The sequence below is a fragment of the Cololabis saira genome, chromosome 5 (assembly GCF_033807715.1).
Source record: "Cololabis saira isolate AMF1-May2022 chromosome 5, fColSai1.1, whole genome shotgun sequence".
NCBI lineage: Eukaryota > Metazoa > Chordata > Actinopteri > Beloniformes > Belonidae > Cololabis > Cololabis saira.
The window spans coordinates 32,979,196-33,006,372 of record NC_084591.1 but is presented as its reverse complement, the minus strand read 5'-3'; the positions used below and the strand labels follow the sequence as shown (position 1 = coordinate 33,006,372).

The 27,177-nt window shown below is 43.9% G+C and overlaps 2 protein-coding genes across 4 annotated transcripts; one reads left to right on the top strand and one right to left on the bottom strand.

Moving 5' to 3' along the window:
* Positions 1-7,455: 7,455 nt before the first annotated feature.
* On the bottom strand, positions 7,456-16,290 carry fan1 (FANCD2 and FANCI associated nuclease 1). The gene is made up of 13 exons (XM_061722602.1): positions 15,065-16,290; positions 14,848-14,988; positions 14,511-14,709; positions 14,201-14,434; positions 13,996-14,127; positions 13,793-13,901; positions 13,581-13,700; positions 12,209-12,373; positions 10,270-10,432; positions 10,091-10,194; positions 9,818-10,012; positions 9,618-9,746; positions 7,456-8,399 (listed from the first exon to the last, which is right to left on the bottom strand). The coding sequence occupies exons 1-13, from the start codon at positions 16,173-16,175 to the stop codon at positions 8,250-8,252; spliced, it is 2,952 nt and encodes a 983-aa protein (XP_061578586.1). The 5' UTR covers positions 16,176-16,290; the 3' UTR covers positions 7,456-8,249.
* Positions 16,291-17,566: 1,276 nt separating this feature from the next.
* On the top strand, positions 17,567-27,111 carry apba2a (amyloid beta (A4) precursor protein-binding, family A, member 2a). Of its 3 annotated transcripts, none has more exons than XM_061722601.1 (12): positions 17,567-17,632; positions 19,460-20,696; positions 20,870-20,974; positions 21,741-21,780; positions 21,862-22,007; positions 22,304-22,390; positions 22,485-22,670; positions 22,744-22,923; positions 23,045-23,257; positions 23,958-24,077; positions 24,171-24,311; positions 26,408-27,111. In XM_061722601.1, the coding sequence occupies exons 2-12, from the start codon at positions 19,491-19,493 to the stop codon at positions 26,477-26,479; spliced, it is 2,496 nt and encodes an 831-aa protein (XP_061578585.1). In that variant the 5' UTR covers positions 17,567-17,632; positions 19,460-19,490; the 3' UTR covers positions 26,480-27,111. The 3 variants fall into 3 exon arrangements, with proteins under 3 accessions (XP_061578585.1, XP_061578584.1, XP_061578583.1); XM_061722600.1 differs by having other exon boundaries at positions 19,460-20,708; XM_061722599.1 differs by having other exon boundaries at positions 19,460-20,708; positions 20,867-20,974.
* The last annotated feature ends 66 nt before the right edge of the window (positions 27,112-27,177 follow it).

Genomic DNA, 27,177 nt, shown 5'->3' with positions numbered 1-27,177 from the left:
ATTCATTCATTCATTAAAAAAAAAGAAAAGAGATGTGCACATCCTGCAGCCACCATTACAGATGCAGATGCATCCAAAAGCCGATAAATTAAACCAACGTACATTTGACACAAACCTTTGAGGACCAGACTAAGGAAAGTACCCTCGCATCATGGGACATGCCCCAGAAATCTATAGTAAAGTAAGTAAAGAGCTGACTCAAGGTCCCCTAAAAGTCCCCACCAGTCTGTTTGAACTGAAGCTGCCTTCTCGATGGAAGATGAGACGTCTTCAAGATCCAAAGAAAATTTCAGTGGTCTTTGTTAAAGCATTTGAGGATAATGATGACCTGAAATAATGAGACTACACGAGTTTACCCATTCTGTTTCCTTTACTCTTCATTCACGCATATGCCCTCATTACTATTAAAGGAGCATGAGGCAGGATTGAGGCAGGATTTATGAAAAAAATTCGTATATGTTTTAAGTTTTCTAGTAATAATGTCAGATGAAGCGTTCCAAACCAAAAACAATGAGCCCTCTAGTGACTAGAGGGCTAAACTTTGTGTTTTGTTTCAGTGGCGTTTCACTTTTGCACTTTGAACGCCACGGTCTCTGAACGTATGAGACACTGTTTTTGTCCCAGTGGGAAGACTGAACCAGGATGAATCTGTCCATTCCGGGTTGAACTTTCCTTTCCACCTGTTACGTTTCTCATCTCTGTATATAGTCAACCTAATTACCGTATTTTGACGACCATACGGGCGCCGTGTGGAAAGACGCTCCCTCAGTTTTGTGTGTGTCATTTCTGGATTTAAAACACACACACGGCGCGCCGTGTGGAAAGGCGCCGTCTACACACACGGAGCGCCGCCTTACAACACACACACAAGCATACAAGTGTGCATATTTAAAAATAGAGCAAGGACAAAACTTAGTTTGATTTTACTTTAAGTTATTTACATTAATAAGTTGTCAGGACTCAGTGTGTCGGGTTTCATCTGAGCCTGATCAGCTGCGACGGGCAGAGCCAGCACCGCAGCTCTCTGGTCGCGCTGCAGCAGAGTCACTTTCCCATGCTTTTGAGAAAGCCCGAACAGTCCAGTCCAGCAGACACGACAGCCCACGCGTCTACATCTACCATCTTTCACCAGTAACGACGGAGCCGCCCGAGCGGCAGCCTCAGCCGACCTCCCCGGCCGCGGGGACGCGTCAGGATAAATGATCACGCCGCGCTCGCTCGCTCTGGGCCAAGTAATCGATCCCTGATCCTGGTGGATCTAAACCTACTCTGTGCAAAATGAAGGATTTACTCTGTAAATACACACCATTTCTCTTACTATTACACGTACAGCTAGCTGAGTGTCTTCTTCTCCTCATTTGGTCGGGAGTTGCTATGCAGTCCTGCGGCCCCAACGGCCCACACGTACAAAACTGAATTATTTTTGCGGCCCACTAGGTGGCGCTCGCGGCCCAAGTGTGGGCCGCGGCCCTATGGTTAAGAATCACTGACATAGTGTATCTCTCCGTTGCCTTGAACAGGCTGTGTGCTGCAAAATGTGCTGCAATTCTGGGCCCGAATTTCCCGCGCTGTCTTGCGGATGTGACGTCACATAACGCTGCATGCGCGTTCTCCCCGTTCTCCCGTGCCGGCTTCGCTGTTGGCTGCAGTACCCCCGACGGCCGTCGTGGCGAAGGGTGGCGCTATTGAGTCTCATTTCTTAAAAGGAGCCTCATGCTCCTTTAACTTTGTGTTTTCATTTGTGTATCATCACAGGTATTATTCAATAATAACTTACTACTAACTTACTTCGTGTTTTGTTTGTGGTTTTTTGTTGCAGATTTCCAGTGCTTGACGTGTCTCCGTGTGTTCCTGCTTCCTGGATTGGCAGTGGATGTCGTCACCCCTCCCCCCCAAAAAAAAAAAAAAAAAATCACTGGGTTTGTATGTGTATATTTATGTATGTGTATGCATATGTATGCGTATATATATGTATATATATTAAATATAGTAATGCACATATATATACCTTTGGTTTCTACCTTCATGGTATCAATCATTAATATGTGTGCAGACAAGATAAAAAAAAAAACTTACTAAACATTGACAAATAAAATCAGACATTGCTTTTCTGCGATGGACTGGTGACCTGTCCAGGGTGTAACCCCTACCTTTTGCCTGAAATTGGCTGGGATAGGCTCCAGCAGACCCCCGTGACCCTGCAAAGGATAAAGCGGGTATAGATAATGGATGGATGGATCGATGGATGGATGGACATTGCTTTTGAGTTGAAGTTTAACAGAATCATTTAGAAATAAAATAAAACAAAGGGCTCCAGCTGTCCAGCTGTTTACATCAGGGCTCATAGAGGGACACCTCACAATAGTCCAGTGTTTTGTTCTTAGTCATTCTTGGGTATTTTTAGCTGTATGTTTTGAGTAATTATCCTGTTGGACCCATGGCTTACAAATGACACACCCAGAGAGGTTGCTAACGTCCGGTTGACCCTAAACATCCAGCTGCCTGGAGATGTCCTTCCAGCCTTCACCTTCAACACGTTTGTCCGTAATGTTGATTTCCTCAGACAGCTCTCGCCTTTGCTTTCTCTGGTCCACGTTCAGAGTGGGGACATCACACATTTCACCCTTTAAATAACCACTTCACTGACTGCCAGGTTAAAGACACTCGTGACACTAACCACAGGTCACACTTCAGTTTACGTCTCACTACGGTAAAATTCTTTTCAATCTTTTTGAGGGGCACCAAGCGATTTGTTCAGGTCACTTTCATCAGCTCTGTCTTTTGTTGTCACATGAGTGTTCAGTAAATTACTGTTTATTACTTCTGTGAGTTGAAAATGACTTGAGTGACCGTTATGGGTTTTTCTTGCTGTAATTGAAAGGCATCAACAAGCTTGGCCATGTGTGTGGAAAGGGAGAAATTGTCCCTTATTTACCTGAAGCATTGAATCTGAAACACTTTGAGGTACCTTTGCTTGTGAATTGGTGCTCCACAAAGGAACTGATGGGGGCAGGATGGTTATAAACTGTCTGATGAACAGATCCATCCATTCATCCATTTTCCATACCCGCCTAACCCCGAACAAGGTCACGGGGTTCTGCTGGAGCCCGTCCCAACTCATTACAGATGGGAGGCAGGGGGACACCTGGACAGATCGCCGGTCCATCACAGGCATACAGGCATACCCTGCCATTGTTTATGATTATGTAATAATTGCTCGAAGGTCATGTTCTGGTCTCTGGAAAGCCCCTAGAGACAACTTCCGTTGTAATAGATGCTTTATAAATAAAAATTGAATAACAACTCACATTGAAGTTAACAGTTAAATGTTTCATAAGAAATACAGCTTTATTAAAACCATTGCCATTGGAATCTATAAAGCGTTTCTCAGTGAATCAGTGAGAACGTGCAGGAATCAGAAGCTTTTTTGAGAAACTTTTGAGGGTGCAAATTTCAAAAATGGAAGGTTAAAGCAGTGCTTATTATGTAATTAAAGAAAAGGCAATGGTGCCTTGACCTAAAAAAAAACAAGAGTCAACCCTGGTGTACCTTTTCCACACCTATAAATGAGTTCTTTGTATGTCCTTTAAAGGTAATTTTGCCTAAAAATAAAAATAAAAATAAATGTGGACTGATATTCCTGCAACCCCAACTCTATCAGGTGTAATCATCTTTTGTTATGAACCATTAATTTAACATTTTTAAGTGTGCTATGGTTGTGTAAAACAGTGGTGGGGGTGGATCCAGGAGAATATAGCACTATAGCACTCTATTCGTTTAAGCATTATCAGGAGCCAATGCTTTATTTCTGAGGGTTTAAGTGCTCTAATGTAACAGTGTAGTTAACATCAACTCAAAAAAAGTTATCTTTTACTCCATCCGAGGAGACCGTCACCACCATCACTACCATTTGTCAGATGAGAAGACACAACACCACTCAAAAAACAAATCCTCAAGGTTACAGTTTTCTGTCAGATTCTGCCTTTTTGTTAAATATCATGAACCGATCAGTTCTTTAGAGGCTCTTCCACGTTAACATTTTTAGTGTAAAAGGTTTTTGTGGTACAAAAAAGCTGGGAATGTAAATAAATTCCAGTTTACAATATGGATTGACAGTTAAGTCTTACGATTCATGTATTTTCTCTGGATGTCGGATTTTCTGGGTTTGTTCTTTTTTATCCTCAGACTTTACAGGATCGACAATATTAAGCAACGACCTTCAGCTATTGACTGTCTTTTTTTTTTTGTCTTGACCTAGACAGATACAAGACAGAACTGATGAAGATCAACACCACCGCCAACGCACCGGTCACAGTCAGCGGTGAGCCCATCAAGGAGGTGGAATCCTTTGTGTACTTGGGAAGTATCATCGACCAGAAGGGAGGGACTGACAGGGATGTTACAGCTAGAATTGGGAAAGCAAGAACTGCATTTACCATGTTTAAAAACACCTGGGCATCCAAAGAGATAAGTATAAAAAACAAACTTAGACTCTTCACATCTAATCAAGACAGTACTACTATATGGATGCGAAACATGGAGAACAACAAAGACAATGTTGAAAAAGATCCAGACCTTCATCAACTCCTGCCTAAGGCGACTCTACAACATTAGATGGCCAGACAAGATCAGGAATTAAGAGCTGTGGGAGAGGGCAGGACAGGACCCAGTGGACAAACAAATCCGTCAGAGAAAGTGGCGTTGGATAGGACTCACCCTCAGGAAGTCAGCATCCAGCATCACAAGATAAACTCTGACTTGGAATCCACAAGGAGAGAGGAAGAGAGGCCGGCCTCGCAACAGCTCGAGGCAAGACACTGCAGCCAAGCTAAAAAGTCTGGGCACCAACTGGAGTGGAGCAGCAGGATCAGCCCAGAACAGAGTGCGATGGCGGACTGTCGTGGATGGCCTATGCTCAGCCATGAGCAATGGACTTAAAGGGGACCTATTATGTAAAACATGTTTTCTCTTGCTTTAACGTATATAAAGTGGTCTCCCCTCAGCCTGCCAACTCAGAGGAGGAGGAAAGCAACCAAATTCTGCAGTGTCTGTACAGCCGCCCGGATGAGCCATCCAGTGTGATGTGACTTCTACGAGCCGTTCAGATTCTGCACATTTTCGTTACGTAACCAAAATGCATACCACGCCCCCAACTATAAAACCGTGTAACTGCATGCGAGCGTCCGACTATCGGAGCACTGCGTGACATCGGACGGTCTCTGTCCATCTCCCTCCAGCAGCTGCCACTTTATTGAGGTTTTTGTAGTGAAATGAGGAGGAATCATAGAGATAACTTCTCATTTCAACTAACTGGATCAGCCGTTCCTCATCCATGACTGTTTCCTACAGCGCTTTCAACCGGCTTTCAACACGAGCCACAGGAAGAAAATAGAAGCAGGGCATCCAACAAATGTTCAGCTCAAAACGGTGCGTGGCGCCGCGTCGCTGCGGCCAGTCCAATAGAAAATAAAGCAATGGAATTGATTTTGTCGCTGTTGCTCGCATCGTATAAAGCCTGAATTATGGTTCCACGTTAAATCGACGCAGAGCCTACGCCGTAGGGTACGGCGTAGCCTACGATGCGCGTCGCCGCGTACTCTACGCCGTAGGCTCTGCGTTGGTGTAACGCGGAACCATAAATCAGCCTTAACTCCGCCAGCCGGGGCTTCCACCATTTTTTCGTAGCGGTGTATTGCGTCAGGCAGCCAATCAGCACAGTGCCTCATTATCATAGCCTCCCCGCCCACTCAGAATCCCACATAGATAATGAGGTTAGAAACGGTAAAAATAAAGACATGGCCCAGAGGCTGAATTTCTAATTTATTTAGAAAAAACAATCAAAAGCTTGTTTTTAAGACATTCAAGGCCTGTTTAAAATAGACGTTAAATGCCATAATAGGTCCACTTTAAGTAAGTAAATTCAGCTATTGACACATTTGTGTTACATGATGTTCTTTTATATCTGGTATCTATCCATCTAAACTGTAAATGGCTTACACTTATAATAGCACTTTCCTACTGTACTCCTCCAGCCCCCTTTTACACTGTAGACATTCACCCACACATTCACACACCGGTCGTCGGCAGAGCTGCCATACAACGTCGCTGGTCTGACAACTGGGAGCAACTGGGGATTCAGTGTCATGCCCAGGGGCGTCAATTGGGTATGGCAAGGTACGGCAGCCGCCACACCTTGGCTTCAGGGGGAAATGTAAATGTTTGTTTTTTAAATACATTTATGGAATTACTCTGTGTCTATTTGTATTAATTATTCTATTACTTAATACATATAGAATAACTACAAATGCAAATCAGAACATGATCGATTTCACTAGTTATTATACACTGCAAAAACTGAAAATCTTAACAAGAATATTTGTCTTATTTCTAGTTAAAATGTCAAAAAAAATCTCATTACATTTAAGACAAGACTCAAAAACAACCCTTTTCACCTGTTTCAAGTAGATTTTCACTTAAAATAAGTGGAAAAATCTGCCAGTGGAACAAGATTTTTTTGCTTGTAATGAGAAGATAAATCTTGTTCCACTGGCAGATTGTTCTACTTATTTCAAGTGAAAACTTACTTGGAACAGGTGAAAATTGTCAAATAAGTTATTTTTCTGGTGATGGCTCTTGTTTTAAGTGTAATGAGATTTTTTGACTAAAAATGAGACATTTTAACTAGAAATAAGACAAATATTCCTGGTAAGATTTTGAGTTTTTGCAGTGAGTGAGACTGCATTTGTAAAAAGTTCCAATTTTCTTGACCACACAGATAAGCTACATAGCAGACTTCTGTGATGAGTATTTGCTGGACGTGTTGATTGATACTCTAGTTAAGTTCTGTGACTCGTAACCTTGCCATACCTTAGCTTCCACTGAATTGACGCCACTGGTCATGCCCAAGGAGACTTTGGTGAACTAGGGCTTGAACCACTGACCTTCAGATTCAGGGGCAGGGACCTACTGAGCCACCTACCCCTAAATCCATCCATCCATCCATTCATCTAAATAAAAACCCTTCCTTAAACATTTTCCTTCACAAAGAGGTGCATGTGAACTCCACCTTCCCAAACGGTGACCTGGGCGTATCAAAAGCTCCATCTGTAGAGCTACAGACTCGCATCATGTCCACGAGCGTTAGGGTGATGTGAAGGGGTTCTTCTGTCCTCCCATTGAGTTCAGCAGAGAGTTTTGAACAGCTGGAGACGGTGAATGAGCAGACGAGGAAAGGCGAGAGCAGGAACAAGTGTGCATAAACCTTTATGAGTCAGCAGTGAGAAGACGTGACCTGGCGGAGACTGTTTTAGGATGCAGGTAAAACTACACTGCATGAAACATTAAAACGCCGAGATCTGAAGCAATAAGAGCGAACGGAAACTTGTTAAAACTGAGTAACAGAAGCAGAATCAAGATAAAAGTTCAGCAAGCGGCACTCCGGATTTGAGATCAGTTTATTCCCCAATTTATTTATTATTATTATTCATTTTTACAAAATGAAATCTCCCTTGCGTACACACGTGCATGCACACAATGATCTACTTTGAACTGGAAAAGGTAGAAAGACATTTTGTCCAAACAAACATAAAACTCTTGTATCTGCCCTTTTCATCAGAAAAACCTGCCATGCTGCAGGGTAACAGACGATCTTTAACGAATCTTTAACAAAGTCCTCCTTCTTGGTACCAGCTGATGTCTGGAAGGCAAAAACGAGTAGCTGCAAAGATGCATATTCACAGTGATATTAATATAGAAAGCAATTCCATATTACGCTCATAAAGCTGTCATGCATTTTAAAACAGACAGAAATATCTGAGTTTTGGTTGCTTAGTAACCACAGATCTAAGAATATAGTTTTTGCTCAGAAAAAGTGTGGTTATTGGATAATTTCTGTCATAAATAAACTCATTTCCAGGTTCTGGTCCTGTCATCGCTCTTTAAGGATCCATTTCTCATGTGCTACTCTCTTATGTTGAAGGTACCTGCTTCTCTGACAATGATGCTACATGTCATCAGACACTTCATGAACTCAAATATGGTCAGAATTTATGTGGAATAGAGATTAAGCTCTAAAGACTTCAACATTTATTTAAAAGACAGGGCAAGAATGTCCTCAGCTGGGGTGAGCAGTACTACAGTCCTCATTAGACCTGGATAAGTCTGTTAAAGTACCCAACCACAATCCCAGAGAGTGTCTTATAATATTTCAGTTTTATTTAATTATTTAGACGTGAAGTATGATCAGGCAGTTAATTCTTTGTTTCCTCCAGGGAGGCTCCTCTGGCTCCAACCGCAGTCACATGACACACCTCCACATGGGCCCCCAGCTTCTGCAGCTCATCCAGCCAGATCTGCTGCTTCTGGGACAGCCGGTCACTGGGGCCCTTCACCTCCACCAGCTGCAAGAGTGGGACGTATGTTCGTGATATCCGAGACGATCCAGTCCAAAAGAGCAACTTCATCCGCACCAAAAGTAGCATATATCATATGGACCCAAACACAAGATGACCCGGCTGCAGAGGAAGATCTTTTTTAAGACAAAAAATATATCCCCTCTGCTGTCCGGCTATTACATTTAGCCTTGTGAATTTGTTTGGTATCTGCATTTAGGTACTGTGTACCTTCTAGGAATGATATCATCCGGTGTTTGTATAGACTGTTTTTAATAAATTAATTTATTGGTATCAGCACTTTTTAATGCAACAGATTTTTGCACACAGCTGCCAACTTTCTCTCTGTGTTTCTATTGAATGTGTTATGTGTTTGTTATGTGTGTGCTTGGGCGCGAGCTGCCGAATCAAATTGCCCTTCAAGGGATAAATAAAGTTGTCTTGAATCTTGAATATCTTAAAAGTAACAAATCGTGTCTCCTTTTAGAAAAGACTTATTTTATTTTCTTCTTTTGATCCTGGTATGAGGGCTTTTCCACAAGAAAATAGGACATTGTGATGAAAAGACACCAGCTTTCCTCTGAAGTCTAAGAGCAGGAACTGGCTTAAAAGTATTTAAAAGCATCTGTAAGGATGTTTGAATAAGTTGTGACTGGTGAAATACGCTAGAAAATAAAAAAAGAGGCTCCTGTGCGAGAAAGATGGAAACAGACTTGGAGCCCTCCTTGATAAATGTGGCCCCTTGATGGCCCCGTATGTAGAGAAATCCTAGACGTCCTCAGCGCTGCGCCGAGCACCAACTGCACCAGCCAAGGCGTTAACCTCGTGGTGGTGCTTTCTGGATATTTCCTTCATTTCTTTTTTCTGTGGTCTAACTATCACCACATGTTTCTTTTGTGAGACCACGTTTTTGGCATCTGTTTAATAACTGATGACGTTTTAGTTTGGATTGCAGCTTCTCCACATTGGCTTCCTCCCTCCTCCCCCTTCTGGTTCCCTTGTTTCAGGACCTATGGGGGTTTCCTTGCATTGCTTTATTTTAACATTATATTCAAAGCTTTAGTTAACAGAGGGATTGCAGGTCTAGGTGTTTAACAGTCTATGTTACAAATAAAAGACCTAACTTTTCAGATGTTGTCAAAAAATGACAACAAACTGGTCTTGTATTTGGATCCATATAGTATATGTCAGCCCAGCCCAACGAGTGTGTGTGTTTGGGGCCTGTACCTTGTAGGTGCTGGTAGAAGTGTTCCACACCACCAGATCGGGCAGGCCCCCTCTGGAGTGTCTGTAGTCTCTGGCCATCCGGTCTATTAGTCCACCCAAGAAGGCTCCACCCAGGCACTCCACCAGCGACTGAAACACCACAGGACGGACTGTTACACCCATTAACACAGAGTATCTATGTTTATCGATGTCCTGAGTACCTGCGCCTGTTGAAGGGAGGAAAATCGCTCCCAGTTGATCAGTGAACACGCTTTTCCCTCCTGGGAGCTCCAGACATCTTCCAAAATGCTGCACAGCGTCTCCGCAGACGCTTCAGTCAGCAGCTGGACACGAGACGCGATGGCTTCCCTTCTGTTCTCGTAGAAACAGTCGGTGTAAAGATCCAGCGGACACGTCTGCAGGGTGGGAACAACAAGGAGACGCGTTCATACGGGCCTGCACGATCACACAAACCCAGGTACGGGTTACTTTACCTGGTATGGATTCCTGAAAACATCTGGAATGCCCTCCATGAAAATCACGTCCCACATCAGGAGAGCGAACAAGGCTGAGAAGGTGGAGCCCTCCCCGTGGATCCCTGAGACACAGAAAGACACCGTGTTTGGGTCCGGCTGCCTCTACAGCTGCTGGCGGGAGAAGAAAAGCCGCCCACCTTGATCAAAGCCTTGCTGTCGGTAATGTGCCAACGACAGCTCTTCTACGGAGCATATGACGGTGGCGCCGTCACCCCCCTCCCCCTCTTCATTTGCTGGTAGAAGAAACCTGGACTTCCCCGTGCCGCCCTCGTGAGGAAACAGCTGTCCTCGGATGGTCACCTGCCGACACCATTACATAACCATTACATTACATAACAGTTATGGCACTTTTACACTAGTACCTACTCAGCGCGCCTCTACTCGCCACGCCCCCGTCTTGCACTTTTCCACTACGGGCTGAGGCGGGTGGAGCCGTGCAGAGTAGACACTTTTTCTGTATCTATTCTGCCGAGGTTCTAAGCGGCTGAGTCGGCTGTATCTGACATCATCACACTACAGACTAGGGCTGTTCGATTAATCGATTTTAAATCGTAATTGCGATTATGTAATTAGAACGATGTTAAAACGTGAAAATCGTAAAATCGATTTTTCACTTTTTTTTTTTACCTTGTCTGCACACATATTAATGATTGATACCATATTAATGATTGATGGAAATACCTCTCAATACCTGCGACAAGTGCCCCATGGGAGAGGCTCTTTAGTGTAGGAGGGGGCGTTGGAACATGCCACCGGGCATCCCTCAAGCCAGATGCGGTAGACCGGCTCGTGTTCCTTGCAAAAAACTTGCAAATGTGAATAGCAAATGTAATGACTGACATTACACACCTCTACCTCCTTCATGGGTTGCATTATTATTTAGCATGCAAAGACCCAGTTTAGTTTAATTAGAAAATGTCTTGTTTTATTTAATTGGAAATATAACTTACTGTATGTTTGCAAGTGCTGATTTGCTGATTTTTTTTTTCAGAGATAAAACTTTATATTTTATTATATTTTTTAAAACTTTTTTTCAACTTATTTTACAGAGTTTTGCACTTTATTCATTCATTTTTGGTTTAATAAGAGCAAAGTTTGCACTTAAAGCCCAATGGGGCAAATGTTCAATAAAAAAACAGCATATTTGAAATCATTTCTTTGCCTTTTGTCAATTCACAAAATAATCGTAATCGTAATCGAAAATCGGATTTTAAGAGAAAAAAATCGAGATTTTATTTTTGGGCAAAATCGAACAGCCCTACTACAGACCACCGATTGGTCAGGGGACGGGGCCGTCAGACGTTTGAGTCAGGAAGCGGGAATCAGCGCGAGAAGAACGACTCGTGGCGATTTTATTCAACAGGCAATGGCAGCGCAAACGTCTGTTTGATTATCCAACTCTGAGGTGCAGATGTTCATAAACCTGGTGGCTGAGGAGAGAATTAAAAAGGAATCTAGACGGGCGATAAGGAACGACCAGATCTACCAGGCGCTCTCTCACTTCTCAGCCGCTTGCGGCTCACAGCTGATTTCTCATCAGCGCCGACACAAACAAACAAAAAAAAGCATCGAAGCTTCTTTCACTCTCATTTCTTTTTTTACCTTGTCTGCACACATATTAATGATTGATACCATGAAGGTAGAAACCAAAGGTATATATATGTGCATTATTACTATATTTAATATATATACGCATACATATGCATACACATACATAAATATATACATACAAACCCAGTGATTTTTTTTTTTTTTTTTTTTCACTCTCATTTCTTAACTTGATATCGAACAGAAGTCACAGACCCAGCAGCACATCTATCATCTCCTCCAGGTTTTATATCTTTAGTGTTGTCATATCCGTTTAGATCACACAATCAAATACGTCACAGCAGCTTCGCTCTAACTTCTCACTTATCACCTGGGTGTTTAAAAACAAACGAGGATGAGGCGAGTGGAGGCGAGACGCGCTGAGTAGGTACTAGTGGAAAAGTGCCATTACAGTCACATATACTGAACGCGTCCAGATTAAACGGGTCAGTTTTCCTCCTAGACGCTAACGAGGACTGAAACACTCACGTGATGGACATCCTGGACCTGGACGGTGGGCAGGTCTCGGAGCTGCAGGTGCTGCTTCCTGCAGCTCGCCGACTCTTTCATCCTGACAGCTCTCTGATGGAGCGACAGTTTATGTCCCGTCCGCACCCGCGGGTCGGCCAGCCCGTCTCTGATGGCACAAACGGCCTGATGTGATAGTTGAGAAAACACCCCAGTGAATAAAAACTGAGACATGAAAAATACAGTTCAAATCACACAATCTTTTAAATACCACAACAAAAGATTAGTTTATGTTGCAGCAAAAATATAGTTGTTTTTTTTTACTTTATTTTTCAATTTCCAGACATAATAGAAAAAACAACAACAAAAACAGGTATACAACAATACAAAAAAACAGGGGGGGGGCTTACTACAATCTTATATAATAATGCCATTTTGTCCATCTTCCTAAGTACATCTCTGTTTTAAGTCGTAGGCTGTAGGTAATGAGTTCCATTGATCGTATTTCTTCTACAGTGTCCAACCATTGGCTCAGTCCAGGTGAGTCCATCTTCAGCCGATTTATTTTGATGACTTTCTTAGCCGCAAGAGAATCATTTTAAAAATGTATATGTCCTCTTTATTTATTACATCCTCTGGTATCAGTCCTAAGTAAATAACTCGGGGATCTTTAGGAATCCCATATCCCAAAACTTTCTCCATGGCTCTCAGGATCCCATCCCAAAATGCTTGTATTTTCTTACACGACCAGAAAATGTGACAGTGGTTGGCACTCAATTGCCCACACTGTCTCCAGCAATATTGTAGCTCACGCAGTTGTTTATTTTTAATTTTTGGAGTAATAAAAAAACAAATAAAAATTTTGCAACCAAATTCCCTCCATCTTTTGGAGCTGGTTGAGGTGTGTTGGGTTTTATTCATGGAGTGCCAATCCCTGTCTGACAACTCTGTTTAATTCTTTTGCCCATTTCGCTTTTATGTACATTGTATTTTTCCCTGTTGCTTCAGTAAACCTCTACACAGTTTGGAGACTATTCTTAAAGGAATTTGCAAAAATATGAATGTTTTAAAGCTCTAACAACACACAACGTTGCTGACTGTACCATATATCTAGTATATATTTATTGCCTCTTTTAAATGGCTCATTCAGACATTTCAAGCTTAACTGAACGAGTCTGCAGTGAAAACGCTGAAAACACACGCAGAGAAACAACGTACTGGAGCCTCTCTGGTCTACAGACATCCTCCTCTGTGTTCTGATGGGTTATTACTCGCCACGCGGGTCCAGGGAGGGACCGCCGTGGGCGGCTTCGCTCTGAACGGGAGGAGGTGTTGCGTGACAGCCATATTGGCCAATAATCGATGTAAACGGAACGAGGGTGCGGGTCCTCACCTGCTCTGGTTTCTTCAGGTGCTGGTGAAGGTTGAGAGCGAGTCTGTCCCACCATCGGCCGCGGCTGTCAAGACAGTACACGGACTGGCGCAGTAAGGACCGCAGCTCTTCGACGGCGTCCTGCAGCATAAAGGTAGACCCGTGTTAGAGTTGTTTTTGGTCACTTTTAACGGCATAAACACCCAAATTGCTAAGTGGACTCTTAATTGAACCTCATAGCAGCGCAGCCTCTGCAGTATCTCCACTCCTCTGGACAGGATCCGGGTGTACGCCCACCCTGTGGTGAAGCTGCGCAGGAACTCGGGCAGCTCTTCCTGGTGGCTACCACACAGACGACAGCGTGAACAACCCCCGGAGACATGGGATCGCTCTCATGGTGATGCAGAATCATGAAGCAGTCTAAAGGGTTTCTTACCTCAGGTCCCTTTCTTTCCTCAGCTCCTGCCACGCGCTTTTGGCAGAGGTGTAAAGATCCCGGGCCACCTCCCACTGCCCGCTCTGCATAGCCGAGGTGATCTCCAGGAGGGCTCGCATGGACGCTTCATACCTGTGTTACGCATGTAACGAACGTTCGTTTGTCTTTTCCCATCCTGCTATCTCGATAAGTGTCAAAGCTTTACCTGATGAGGTCCTCTCTGTCCTGAAACACTCGGGCGACTCGCTGCACCACGTAGTCCGGGAAGGCCAGACGCCCCGAGTTCACCATAAGGATGGTAAAAAGCTGGTTCTGCCCTCCGGCGGCCGTCTCCTCCTCATCCATTGTGTCTGTCAAAGAGAAGAGGAGAAGTATGCGAGAGAAAACCGCCCGAGGACCTCGAGATAGACGCACGCATGATCCTGCAAGCTGCTTCGCCCTTTAAAAGAGAAGGTAAAAAAGGATTAACCCCATACCAGTTACGTGCATGAGCGCAGGGTTGAAGCTCGCCTCACCTCTTGAGGATGACGGTGCCGATGTTGCTTTGGGGTGTCAGGGAGAATAAAGACTTCTGCCTGCTCAGGCGGAGAAGCCCGTCCACCAGCTGCTGCTTCTGGGTCCCAGAACCGCCCAGATGGAACGTCTTTGCCAGAGCTTTGAGTCCAGGAGCCGGCAGGAGGTCCAGCGCCTCCCCCAAGTCCTCCAGCTCATCCTCTTCAGGGTGGAGGCAACAGGGAAAACCACAAGGATACACTTTTTAGCTCATGTACGGTTTCAGGAAACTAAATCAGAGGTTAAAACAAGAGCCGTCATTAAGACATTAGATGGATTATCTTGTTGGGCACCTCTTACCAGTCTGTAAGAACCCCCCCTGGACCAGCTCCTGTGAAACAGGCTGCAGATCGCTGAATATTTCTTCATAATCCAGTTTATTCAGTTGGAGCCACTTTAGTTTCCTCTGGAAGAGTCTCACATACAGCTTCTGACCCACGACTGTAAGGGAAGAAAAGAACGAGTCAAACTGAGTTATCGTTACTCGTTTAGCACCGTGAAACGACTTGAAACGTACCCGACAGCTGTTCGAATGCATGCACAGGGGACATATCATCTTGGTTGAACAACGCCCTGTCGTCCTCATTCTGCAGCACGGCATGCAGGATGGTCCGGAAATTACGGAGGTAGTAGGGAAGTGATGGGGTCTGAGGGGTCTGAGGGGTCTGGGGGGTCTGGTCGCAGGCGGCGATCTCAGTGTCAGACTCCGGCCCTGATCCCCCACCAACAACCTCCACACTGGTCAAACCCGTCTCCTCTGAGCCCAACGCCGGCCCATGATGAGAAGAGGAGGACTGCTCCGTTTCCCGGGGGTCGGGGTGAGTGGTCTCAGCTGTACTTCCAGAAGAGGACGTCTCCTTTTGCTCTCCGCTCTCCTCGTGTTTTGCCTTCTTTGGGAAACCAGACAAACCAACTCTGGAGGATATTCCCTTTTTCCTCTTTGCAGGTTTGGATTTTGGGGTAACTAATGTGTGAAGCGTCCCTGATTTGAGTGGTTTGTGTTGAGGACACGGTGGATTCCCCACTGCTGCTTCAGCATCAGGACCGCTGATGGAGCCGTCCTCGTCCCCTGACGTCAGGATCACAACATTTTCCTTCTGGGAGCTGCCGAGTGTCTCGGAGGGGGGACTCGTCTCCTCAGATGCATGTTTCTCCTCAGGTGCATGTTTCTCCTCTGTGTGTTTCCTCTCAGGTGTCTTGTGATGCTCCCTGGACAACTTGGAGGACAGTCTTCCCAGGTCGATGGTTCTCACCACAGTCTTGCTCTGTATCTCCCGCGGTGCCTGCTGGGAGTTATTCTTCTTGAAATAAGGGCTGGTCTTGGTCCCTTCCTCTGTTTCTCCCACTTTCTGGTCGCTTGTCTCGACGTGTTTACTCCCCGAGGCGACCACGTGGTCTCCTCTGTCGAAGTTCTGGCACTGCAGATCGATGTGCTCATTGATCCGGAACCTGGGCACGAACTGACCGCAGAGGGGGCAGGCCAGCGTGGGGGGAGGCGGGCTGCAGAGCCAGGCCGTGATGGGGGTCTTGGTGGTGGGGGTCTTGGTCGGGGTGGCATCGCTCTTCCTCCTCCGGGTCTTGGACGAGCTCGCCCTGCTCACCCGGTCCTGCTCGGCTCTCTCTGTCATGGTCCAAAGTTAGTTTCACACCTAGCGTTGTAAGTGCATGTCAACCCGGGGGAAAGCAGCAGCTTAATCCCAACGTTTGGACTGTTTTACAGCTGCAGAGAAGGCGGCAGCAGCAGCCAGGTTGCAGTGGTAGCTGGTAGCGAGCAGGCATGGCCAGTGGAACGCAGAGGGATTCCCAATCGATCCCAGATGCATCGATAGTTTCTCAAACCATAAAAACAGACAATGTTCAGAATCAGAATCATGTTTATTTGGCCAAGTCAGGTCAAACAAGACAGGGAATTTGACTAGGTTATTTTCGCAAATGACAGCTCTTAACATTAACATACAGTATACAATAAAAAAAAAGTGAAAAGTGCAGCAGTATGAGGTAGACATGGTTATTGAAAGGTGCATTGTTACAGCACATGATTGTGGTTATTATTATTATTATTATTATTATTATTATTATTATTATTGCATAGTGATTGATTACTCTGTCTCTGTGTCTAGAGGTTTTGGCGTATAAATCGTATAAATCCTTTACTCAAACCTAACCTAAACATGTGCAACTGATGAAAAAAGGATACTTTAATAAAAAGTTTAAATAAATCATATAGTGCAAAACAAATACAATATATTTACACTAGGCATGACACTCTGACAGAACAGAAGAATCAGAATCAGAAAGAAGTTTATTGCCAAGTAGTTATTATCATTGTGATTATTTTTATTATTATTTTTATTGCACAGTGATTGATTAGTCTGAGACTCTATGAGTGATGAGAGTTCATCAGAGCAACAGCTTGGGAGGAAGAAACTGTCTCTGTGTCTAGAGGTTTTGGCGTATAAATCGTATAAATCCTTTACTCAAACCTAAACATGTGCAACTGATGAAAAAAGGATACTTGAAAAAAAAAGTTAAAATAAATCATATAGTGCAAAACAAAATCAATATATTTACACCAGGCATGATACTCTGACAGAAGAATCGGAATCAGAAAGAGGTTTATTGCCAACTAGTTTAACACACACAAGGAGTTTGTTGTGGTGATTAGTGCATTATAAAAGAAAAAATAATATTAAAGAAAAAATGTACAACATGTTTTAAAGTGCCAGAGTAATGAGTCTGTACAAAGGTGACCTAGGATGTGCGTTAATGTGACGCATAAGGTCAGAAGTGGGGTTTTTACGTTAATGTAATGACGGGCTTATACTATTAAATGTGATGAATAAAAGATTTAAGCTTTAAGTTAAATCTTTAAGTTTAGATTTAAGATTTAAAGTGGCATGTTGGGGTTGGCCCACGTGGGGGTGTTTTAAGGTGCCACCAGTGGAGACGTGATGATGAGGGGAGTATTTTCTACTCAGATTCCTGGGCTGCTGTGCGGCTCTTTCATACCCCCTTTTCCGGAGAGCACTCCGATCTGATCAGCACGGCGTTTTAACAAAGAAGGCCGCCCACAAGACTGATGTCGGTAAGTGGCACGTAAATCGGCCCGTGCAGAGAAAGTGGGATATAATATCGGTGCGCCTATGCGCGTCTGTGATCTGCGACCGCAGCGCTGCAAACAAAGCTGGACGTGTTTGTGTGGAACACCAGCCCTTTAGCTGGATGTCAGCGTGCTGCAGTCTCCATGCTTCACATCAAGGTCGATGTGAATTGCAGCAGTAGGATAACGGGATGTTTCCAGGTGCTAAAATCGGCAGTGTGCACACAGGGGCAAGTCCATCACAGGATGCATTATATGCGCAAAGAAAAAATATTGATGAGATTATTTTTATAGCGATGCGGGCAGATGGAAGTACAGCGTCCACTCGTGGGGAGACACCACAACAAGCAGCCCTGCAGCTGCGGCAAAAGTTCAGCGTGATGGCTTTATGAGATGCCACCAAAAACACGCCAAGGGCAGGGCAGAGAGCAGAAAACGGAACCACAGCCCCTCAGATTAAACCTATAATGACCCTCATTGTTTTAATTGGCAGTTCAGCACCATGGAGAGGTCACCGGCGGGTCTGAGCTCAGGGATTGTGGTTTCTGGAGGGATTATGCCACAATCTGGGCTGCATTATGATCTAGGATCAGTTAATTATGGGCTGTTTAACTCTTTAAAAGCCCCAGCTTAAACCGAGCAGTTTGTTTGTAGCCAAAAGCTTACACACTTCACGGTCAGATGAGGGTGTGACATGTTTATCCTGGGCTTGAAGCAAGTCATCGCTCAGAGGGCTCGCTTTTTATTTTCATTTATGATGAAGACCAGCAATGATGAGCATCAATGCTAAGACTGTAGTAGGATGGAGCCAGGACCATCATCGCACTTTGGGTTTTTGGGTACCTTATTTGTCTTTAAAACTGAAAGATCAAAATGGATAAAGCTTAGCCAGTACTAAACAATTAAATTTGTCATCTAATTTACTGATATATATATCATATATATATATATATATATATATATATATATGTATATATATATATATATGTATATATATATATATATGTATATATATATATATATATATATATATATACATATGTAGCTGCTATTTCATAAGCGGCTGTGTTAGCCTTAAAAAAATCCATTCAAAAATGTTATTTTCATGTCAAAGATTCTCCCACAAGACATACTGTAAGCCAAGAGTTATAAATATGAGTCAGTTTATTAAATTTTCAGGGCCTGAGTGTGTGTGTGGGAATCATTTTAGTAGAAAAAAGTAACAATGATCTTACAGAAAAGGCATCCTGCTGTATTGGCCAAAGTCGCTCAGAGCAGTGTTATTTATTGCAAGTTTCCTGTTCTGCAGGATATCAGGTCAAAATTAGAACAGACACAACCAAGCAACATGATGGATAACAAGATCAGAGACAAAAGTACTGAGACGGTACATGTGGGGGCAATATTGTGTAGAAGTGGAAGATGGATCTGTTATAATGGTTGTTCTAAAATGTTGTTTTGTATCCGTCTGGTTTATTGTAATATAAAAGGAGATCCCTTACCAAGTAATTTATAAAAGTGCAGGTTCGAAATCTTTAATGAAATATTATTTAAATCCAGTACTGTATATATGCTTGAGAAATTGTTGGTGATGCATCTTGTTTATTCTAGCTACAAATGAGTCTTGACATCATATTTCTTTAACGGTGGGGAGTGCCACAATCTACCGGTATATTTTAAAGCACAGCATTTGTTTGAAGACTTCTCTGATTAAATGAGACATTTTCAACATATTACTGATGTTCTGATGCAAATATGGCAAATGTACAGGTGTTGGAATGCAGCCGTCTAAGTATCCCTTTATGTTCACAGGGTTTAGGGTAGTGAATTTACACGGCCTATTATGGCTCATGGAAAGGGAACCATTACCAAAATATTGGCTTCCAGCCCTTCATCGCACCCGGGTGCAGGAGATACACAACCGAATCAAGAAGAGCACGGATGTTTGGTGCAGGAGGCCACTCAGCAAGCATCTCTGAAGGATGACCGTGAGGACCAGCTGACTCCTCCTGTTTCTGAAAAGCACGATTACATGAGTTGTGATCCAAATCCAGTGGACATGGAGGATACCTGCTCTGAGTACGACAACGTGGGCTCTGATGTCGAGCAGGACTATGATGAAGTGCTGCATTTGAACAGAGATGGTGTTGTTGACATGAGATATTACAAACATTACTGTCCGGAGGATGAGAAACACACAGTGGGGGATAATAATAATGAGAACATCGCTGTTGCTGCTGCAGCTGCTGACCAGATCACCCAGAAACCATGTCGAAGCACGGAAAAAAGTGAGGAATCACAACCACACACTAAGCCGTATAAAACTGGGCATCACTTAAGACCACATTGTGCCATGATAGTTAGGGAGGAAGTAGAGGAGAGCATTTTAAAAAGCCAGAGGGACAGATTCTTCTTCAGTGATGGAGATGAGTTAGAAGAGGTACTAGATGGGGCCAGATTTATTGAAGATTTACAGGATACCAAGAATCATATTCAAAGGCCTGCAATCCTTTACCAGGACAATGGGAATGACAGAATTAGAAAGGGAGGCACTGAAAGGAAAAGAGAGGATGGACCTCGAGTCCCAAGAAACCATAATAACCCTGAAGCCAGTAGAAAGTGTGAGCCGTCCCACATGAATTCAAAAGAGAGGGGGCGGCACTGTAAAGGACAAGGAAAGAGGGGAACAGGAAAGGATACTGAGCAAATTCCTCCGGGGATGAAAGGATGTGTGGCCAACAGCACCGAGCAACGTCTGAAGGCTTCGTCCAAGGACTGCAGAAAGTCTGCCGTGAAGTCCAAGGCGAGAGTTGGCTCCGGCAGGCAGAACCCTCCACCGGGCCATGCTCATGTGCAGGTAACTCCTGACATCCAGGAGGCCCAGGCTGTTAGAGAGACTCCTCCTGGTCCCAGGCCCGGCCCCTCCGCTGCTTGCAGGCCCGAGGCCGAACCCATGGTGAGCAAACAATCACCTACTCCTCATCACACACCTGAACAACAGCAGGGGATTCTTGAGAAGAGGCAGAAGGATTCTGAGAAACCCGAGCAGGTACAACTACAAGTAAGGCCGGTCTTTATACGATCTCACCTCCTGTAACCTGTTACTGTTATTGTTTGTGCAGAATCTACTCCCAATGAGCTCCGGAGTTCATCACATCATATTTTCTGTAAGTATATAGAACAAAACTTGCCAGAGACCAAGTTTGTGTTTGCGTTCAGCAGGGTGAGAAGCCAAGCCCGGCCGTTCTGCCTGAGGAGGTGCCGGAGCCGCCCCGGAGGGCTCAGGGTCCAGAACTCGCCTCCGCCGAGGAAGACACCACTCCCAAGGTGAAGAGTGTTTCAATCGTGATATAACAGTTAGCTCTAAAGTCTGGGTACTTCTCCATGTAATTGCACCAACACAGAAAGTGCACTGATGGAATCTCATGTTATCTCAGACTCATGTCGCCAATAACAGCCTAGATCTGCGCTACAACACAACGATGCTCATGTAAGTGTGTGGTGGTCCATCTCAGATGTCGACACCACCTCTGGCCGAGGTTGTGAATGTTGCTCTATGTGGCAGTGCTTGGCTTAAGAGTAATTAATCTCACATGTATGTGGTGATGTCAGACATTCTTGATGCTTATTCATGTGACGGTTCAGGGAAGTCCAGCTAAGGATGCAGCCTTGCCCTTTGAGCACTGACACTCCTCCAGATTCGTTAAATCATTCAATGATATTACGCACTACAGAGGAGGAAATAGGCAAATCCCTTCCGGTGTTTCTTTGAAGAATATTGTTTGGAAGGTTTCAGTGATTTTCTCAGGTATTTGTGGACATCGCGGAGATCCTCCACCCATCTTTGCTCCTCAAAGACTCTCAAAGCCTTTCATGGGTACCGCTTTTGTACAGTCACCTGTTGAGGGAGCCTTTTTGAAGAAACCTTTTTTTCTTTTACAGTACATCCTTACTGGCACTAAAAGCAAAAATGAATCAGTGCAATGATGAATGTGTGATTGTTATTAGATTATTATGAGATTCTTGGGTTTCCTTATTGTCCCACATATTTCTGATCTGGGGTTGTAAATGTAAATGTTCATTTATTTGACAGGAAACACAGGAATCTGCTTCTTTCCCAAGCTTTGAGGATGGTAAGTATCTTAGAATACTCTTGAACTCTGTGGTTCTGATGAAATCTGCCCAGTACATAGAGGGTTTGTTTCTCTGTGCAGTCCCGGGTCCCTGCGAGCCGGAGGATCTGATAGACGGGATCATCTTTGCTGCTAACTACCTTGGCTGCACTCAGGTCCTGTCTGACAAAAATCCCTCCAAGTCCGTCCGCATGTCCCAAGCCCACGAAGCCATCGGTCAGATCAAGGTAACCTGCTCTCCGCCGGAGGGCGGTCCACAGTCACTGAAATTGGTTATAAATATTTCAGACAGGACACTTTTCTGCTCTCATCAGTCTGGAAGCGATTCATGTGCAGAACTGATCAGATGTCCAGAAATGATCAGAGTTGTCAGAACACATTAAATGCGCAACAAATTCCTTTATTTGCCTTCCAGTGGAGCTCTTGCATTCCCTTTTGGCTTGAAGTGTTTCTATTTTACAGTTAGAGAATCACAGAAACTGTGAAAAGTAACACGTCTGATTAAAATATATCTGTTTTCAAGAGCCAAGATGAAGACTCTCAAATGATGACGGAGGTGGACCTGTTCATCTCCACCAAAGCTGTCAAAGTGCTGAACGCGGACACCCAGGTAGCGACTCTAAGCTGTGCCGGGTGGTCCAGCCGCCCGCGTGGGTTTATTTCCTGTTTGACGTGATGCCCGTTTTTGCTTCTGCTGTCTTTAGGAAACAATGATGGACAGCGCGTTGCGGACCATCTCCTACATCGCCGACATCGGCAGCATCGTGGTTCTGATGGCGCGGAGGCGCATGTCTGAGGCCTCATCAGAGGACTTCTCTGAAGCGTCTGACACTGCCAGCGAAGGGGCGAGTCAGTACCGGATGATCTGCTACGTGTTTGAGTCAGAGGATGTAAGTGCCCCTCTCAACGACATCCTCTCATGTCCTTGCTGATAACCTTCATGCTGAGTCGTCTTCCCCACAGGCTCAGCTGATCGCCCAGTCCATCGGCCAGGCCTTTAGCGTGGCCTACAGAGAGTTCCTGCGCGCCAACGGCATCAACCCGACCGACCTGAGCCACAAACAGTACAGTGACATCATCAACTCCCAGGAAATGTACCACGATGACCTCGTCCATTTCTCCAACTCAGACAATTGTAAAGAGGTGAGACTTTTTTTGAGATTGTAAACGGCGAGTGGATTTCTCTCAGAAATGGCTGTTAAATCCTCCGAGGTCCTGAAAAAGGGTTTAAACCGTCCTCTCTTGCTTCTGTCTGCGCCCCCAGCTGAATGTGGAGAAGCAGAAAGGAGAAAGCCTCGGGGTGGTCATAGTGGAGTCCGGCTGGGGCTCCATTCTGCCCACCGTCATCCTGGCCGGGATGCTGAACAGCGGGCCGGCAGCTCGCTCTGGAAAGCTCAGTGTGGGGGACCAGATCATGTCCATCAATGACACAAGTCTGGTCGGGCTGCCACTGGCCGCCTGTCAGAGCATCATCAAGGTGAGGAGCGCGTCAGGCAGCTGTGTTTGAGCATATCAAGGATGACAGACTGTAAATAATGCAGGAAAATTAATCTGAATCACATCCTTCTGTTGAGTTTATTGTTGATCTGCACCAAAGTGAGTACTTCCAAATAATGATGCAGTTATACCCTAATAACTTCATCTGGATATGTTAGAAACATTCCCGGCCCTTACACTGCAAAAACTCAAAATCTTAACAAGAATATTTGTCTTATTTCTAGTTAAAATGTCTCATTTTTAGTCAAAAAAAATCTCATTACACTTAAAACAAGACTCATCACTGGAAAAAAACAACAATTTTCACCTGTTTCAAGTAGATTTTCACTTAAAATAAGTAAAAAAAATCTGCCAGTGGAACAAGATTTTTTTGCTTGTAATGAGAAGATAAATCTTGTCCCACTGGCAGATTTTTCTACCTATTTCAAGTGAAAATTTACTTGAACCAGGTGAGAATTGTCAAATAACAAGTTATTTTTTCTGGTAATGGCTCTTGTTTTAAGTGTAATGAGATTTTTTGACTAAAAATTAGACATTTTAACTAGAAATATTCCTGGTAAGATTTTGAGTTTTTGCAGTTGCATTTCCACATTTTGTGTCCTTGTCATGGGGTTTTCTGACATTTCATACTCGTTCTTTGCCCGTGCCACATCAGAAGTGTGTTTCTGTCCTTCTTCCAGGGTCTGAAGAACCAGGTGAAGGTGAAGCTGAGCATCGTGAGCTGCCCTCCCGTCACCACCGTCCTTATCAAGAGGCCCGACCTCAAGTTTCAGCTCGGCTTCAGTGTCCAAAACGGCATTGTGAGTAAGCCCAAGTCGAGGCTCAAGAGCGGAGGCGTGACAGCTTGTTAAGACGTTATCTAACATATTTGCTGCGTTTTTGGGCGTCCTCAGATCTGCAGTCTGATGCGAGGTGGCATCGCTGAGCGAGGCGGTGTTCGTGTTGGACACAGAATCATTGAAATAAATGGTCAGAGTGTCGTTGCCATGGCGCACGAGAAGATAGTTCAAACCCTGTCTCTCTCCGTGGGTGAGGTAAGAACTCGCCAAGACACCAGACTGCAGTTTTCACGGGTAACCCTACACGGTGCTGCGCCGGCCTTTCAGCGCTGCTACTGGCTGACTGAAGCACAGCCTGCAGGAAACAAACATACCGCCTTAAGTGCAAATATAAAATTTTAAGTGCTCATCCTTCTGTACGCCACTGGATTGTGTTAAAGGGGACCTATTATGGCATCTATGACCTATTTTAAACAGGCCTTGAATGTCTTAAAAACAAGCTTTTGATTGTTTTTGCTAAATAAATTAGAAATTCAGCCTCTGAGCCATGTCTTTATCTTCCCATTCTCTAACCTCATTATCTATGTGGGATTCTGAGTGGGCGGGGCTATGATAATGAGGCTCTGTGGTGATTGGCTGCCTGACGCGATGACGCAAATGACGCGATACACCGCTACAGAAAAATGGCGGAAGCTCCGGCCGGCGGAGTAAGTTGTGGATGTGGTTTCACGCATCGCTCCTGTCATGACGTCACGACAGGAGCAGAATCTGAACGGCTCGTAGATCCACATCAGACTGGACGGCTCATCCGGGCGGCTGTACAGACACTGCAGAATTTGGTTGCTTTCCTCCTTCTCTGAGTTGGCAGGCTGAGGGGAGACCACTTTATATATGTTAAAGCAAGAAAAAACATGCTTTTTCATAATAGAATTTTTCATAATTAGAATATTGTGATAAAGTCCTTTATTTTCTGTAATGCAAAAAAAGAAAACTCAAATATCCTATCTCAAAAAAATAGAATATTCTGGGAATCTTAATCTTAAACTGTGAGCCATAATCAGCAATATTAAAATAATAAAAGGCTTGCAATATTTCATTTGATTTGTAATGAATCCAGAATGTATGACATTTTTGTTTTTTTTAGTTGCATTACAGAAAATAAAGAACTTTATCACAATATTCAAATTTTCTGAGACAGTCCTGTATATGTTAAAGCAAGAAAAAACGTGTTTTTCATTATAGGTCCCCTTTAAATAGCCTGTTTGACACTGTGGCTCTGTAGACCTCCACCCATCAGCACTTTAAAGACCTCATAATGGTGTCATGCAAAGAGGTGACGACAGCAGAGGATGTTGTTGAGGTCATCATCACCGTCATCGTCATCATCATCATCATCATCATCATCATCATCATCATCATCATCATCATCGTCATCAGCATCATCATCATCACCATCATCATCATCATCATCAGCATCATCACCGTCATCGTCATCATCATCATCATCATCATCATCATCATCATCATCATCATCAGCATCATCAGCATCATCGTCATCGTCATCATCAGCATCATCATCATCGTCATCAGCATCATCATCATCATCATCACCGTCATCGTCATCATCATCAGCATCATCATCATCACCGTCATCGTCATCATCATCATCATCATCGTCATCATCATCATCATCAGCATCATCATCACCATCATCAGCATCATCATCGTCATCATCATCATCATCGTCATCATCATCAGCATCATCATCATCACCGTCATCGTCATCATCATCATCATCATCATCGTCATCATCATCATCATCAGCATCATCATCACCATCATCAGCATCATCATCGTCATCATCATCATCATCATCATCATCATCATCATCATCATCATCATCATCATCACCATCATCATCATCATAATAAAAAGAGCAGGATTACCAGCATCCATGGAAACATTAAAAAGCATTGTTCCAAGCAGTTTAGAGAAAAATGGCAAATTTGCGAACTACTTAATTTCCAGCCTTTTATTCTGGGGTTTCTGCTATCAGATGGAACTTTGGATGAAACCAGACTAAACAGCAAACCTGTCATTTCTCTGTGAACATTACATTTTTCAGTTTCACAAAAACACATATTTATTGAGGCCAAAATCATCCATAAACTTAATCTCCTGTAAAATCCTTCTCCAACACTTTGAGGTGGGTTTTATTCAGGTTCGTATTCCTGCTGTATGACTCCGGACATCCTGCTGCTGATTCGTGTTTATTAGTGTTTATTCATGTTTATTCATTTTTATTCATGTCCATATGCGCTCCTGCTGGTCTTAACTCTCCTCTCCGCCAGATCAACATGAAGACGATGCCGGCGGTGATGTTCAGACTGCTCACGGGGCAGGAGACTCCGGTCTACATATGAAGACGTCTGGCTGCGCCGGCACGGTGGATGGGGGGGGCTCAGTAGGACGAGGAGAGTTTATTTTTCTATCATTTTATTTTCGGGCTCTGGTTGCGATGCCGTAAAGAACACCTGGTTCTCATTTTCAGGTTTTATCTTAAATTACATCGTCATAATGGCCTTATAATGTGAATACTGTCTGTAGTACTGTACGTGAGTTCATGGTGTCGAGGAGAAGTAGCTTTACGGTCATGATTATTTTCTTATGAAGAGATAAATTAGTACATTTATTTTTTATTTAGTCATTTTTATAATGTGTCTGGGAATTTAAAAATTGTACTTGTACTGTAAATACTTTGGATTACTCAAGGAAGTGGTTGGAGAGGCCATATTACTCCTTCAGAATACAGGATGCATGTGATCACGAGGATGAGAAGGGACATTATTAACCTACTACAAGTATTAAAAGACAACAAAAATATGCTGTATTAAGGCACTAAACTCTGTGTACTATGGTGATGCTGAAGGCCAAAGACACACCTAATATTCAAAGATATACAGTATGGGTGATCATTACCTTTACCAGAGCGTAAAAGAATGTAATAATATACACATTATTGGATGAATGTAATGATGAAACACTGAAAATACAAAGTCGCTGCTCAACAAGGGCTTGCTTTCATTTTATTAAGCTGCTGGTGCAATGAAAAGGTCCTGAA

Bases quoted from the DNA above. Each gene is read 5' to 3' on its own strand.
- fan1 (XM_061722602.1), bottom strand. From the start codon at position 16,175: ATGACAGAGAGAGCCGAGCAGGACCGGGTGAGCAGGGCGAGCTCGTCC. The intron at 13,902-13,995 runs GTAAGAAACCCT...TCTGTGTGGTAG, and splicing joins AGGAAAGAAAGGGACCTGAG to CCACCAGGAAGAGCTGCCCG. The intron at 8,400-9,617 runs GTACAGGCCCCA...CCACTCTTGCAG, and splicing joins CTTCTACCAGCACCTACAAG to CTGGTGGAGGTGAAGGGCCC.
- apba2a (XM_061722599.1), top strand. From the start codon at position 19,491: ATGGCTCATGGAAAGGGAACCATTACCAAAATATTGGCTTCCAGCCCT. The intron at 22,391-22,484 runs GTAGCGACTCTA...TGCTGTCTTTAG, and splicing joins TGCTGAACGCGGACACCCAG to GAAACAATGATGGACAGCGC. The intron at 23,258-23,957 runs GTGAGGAGCGCG...TCCTTCTTCCAG, and splicing joins CCTGTCAGAGCATCATCAAG to GGTCTGAAGAACCAGGTGAA.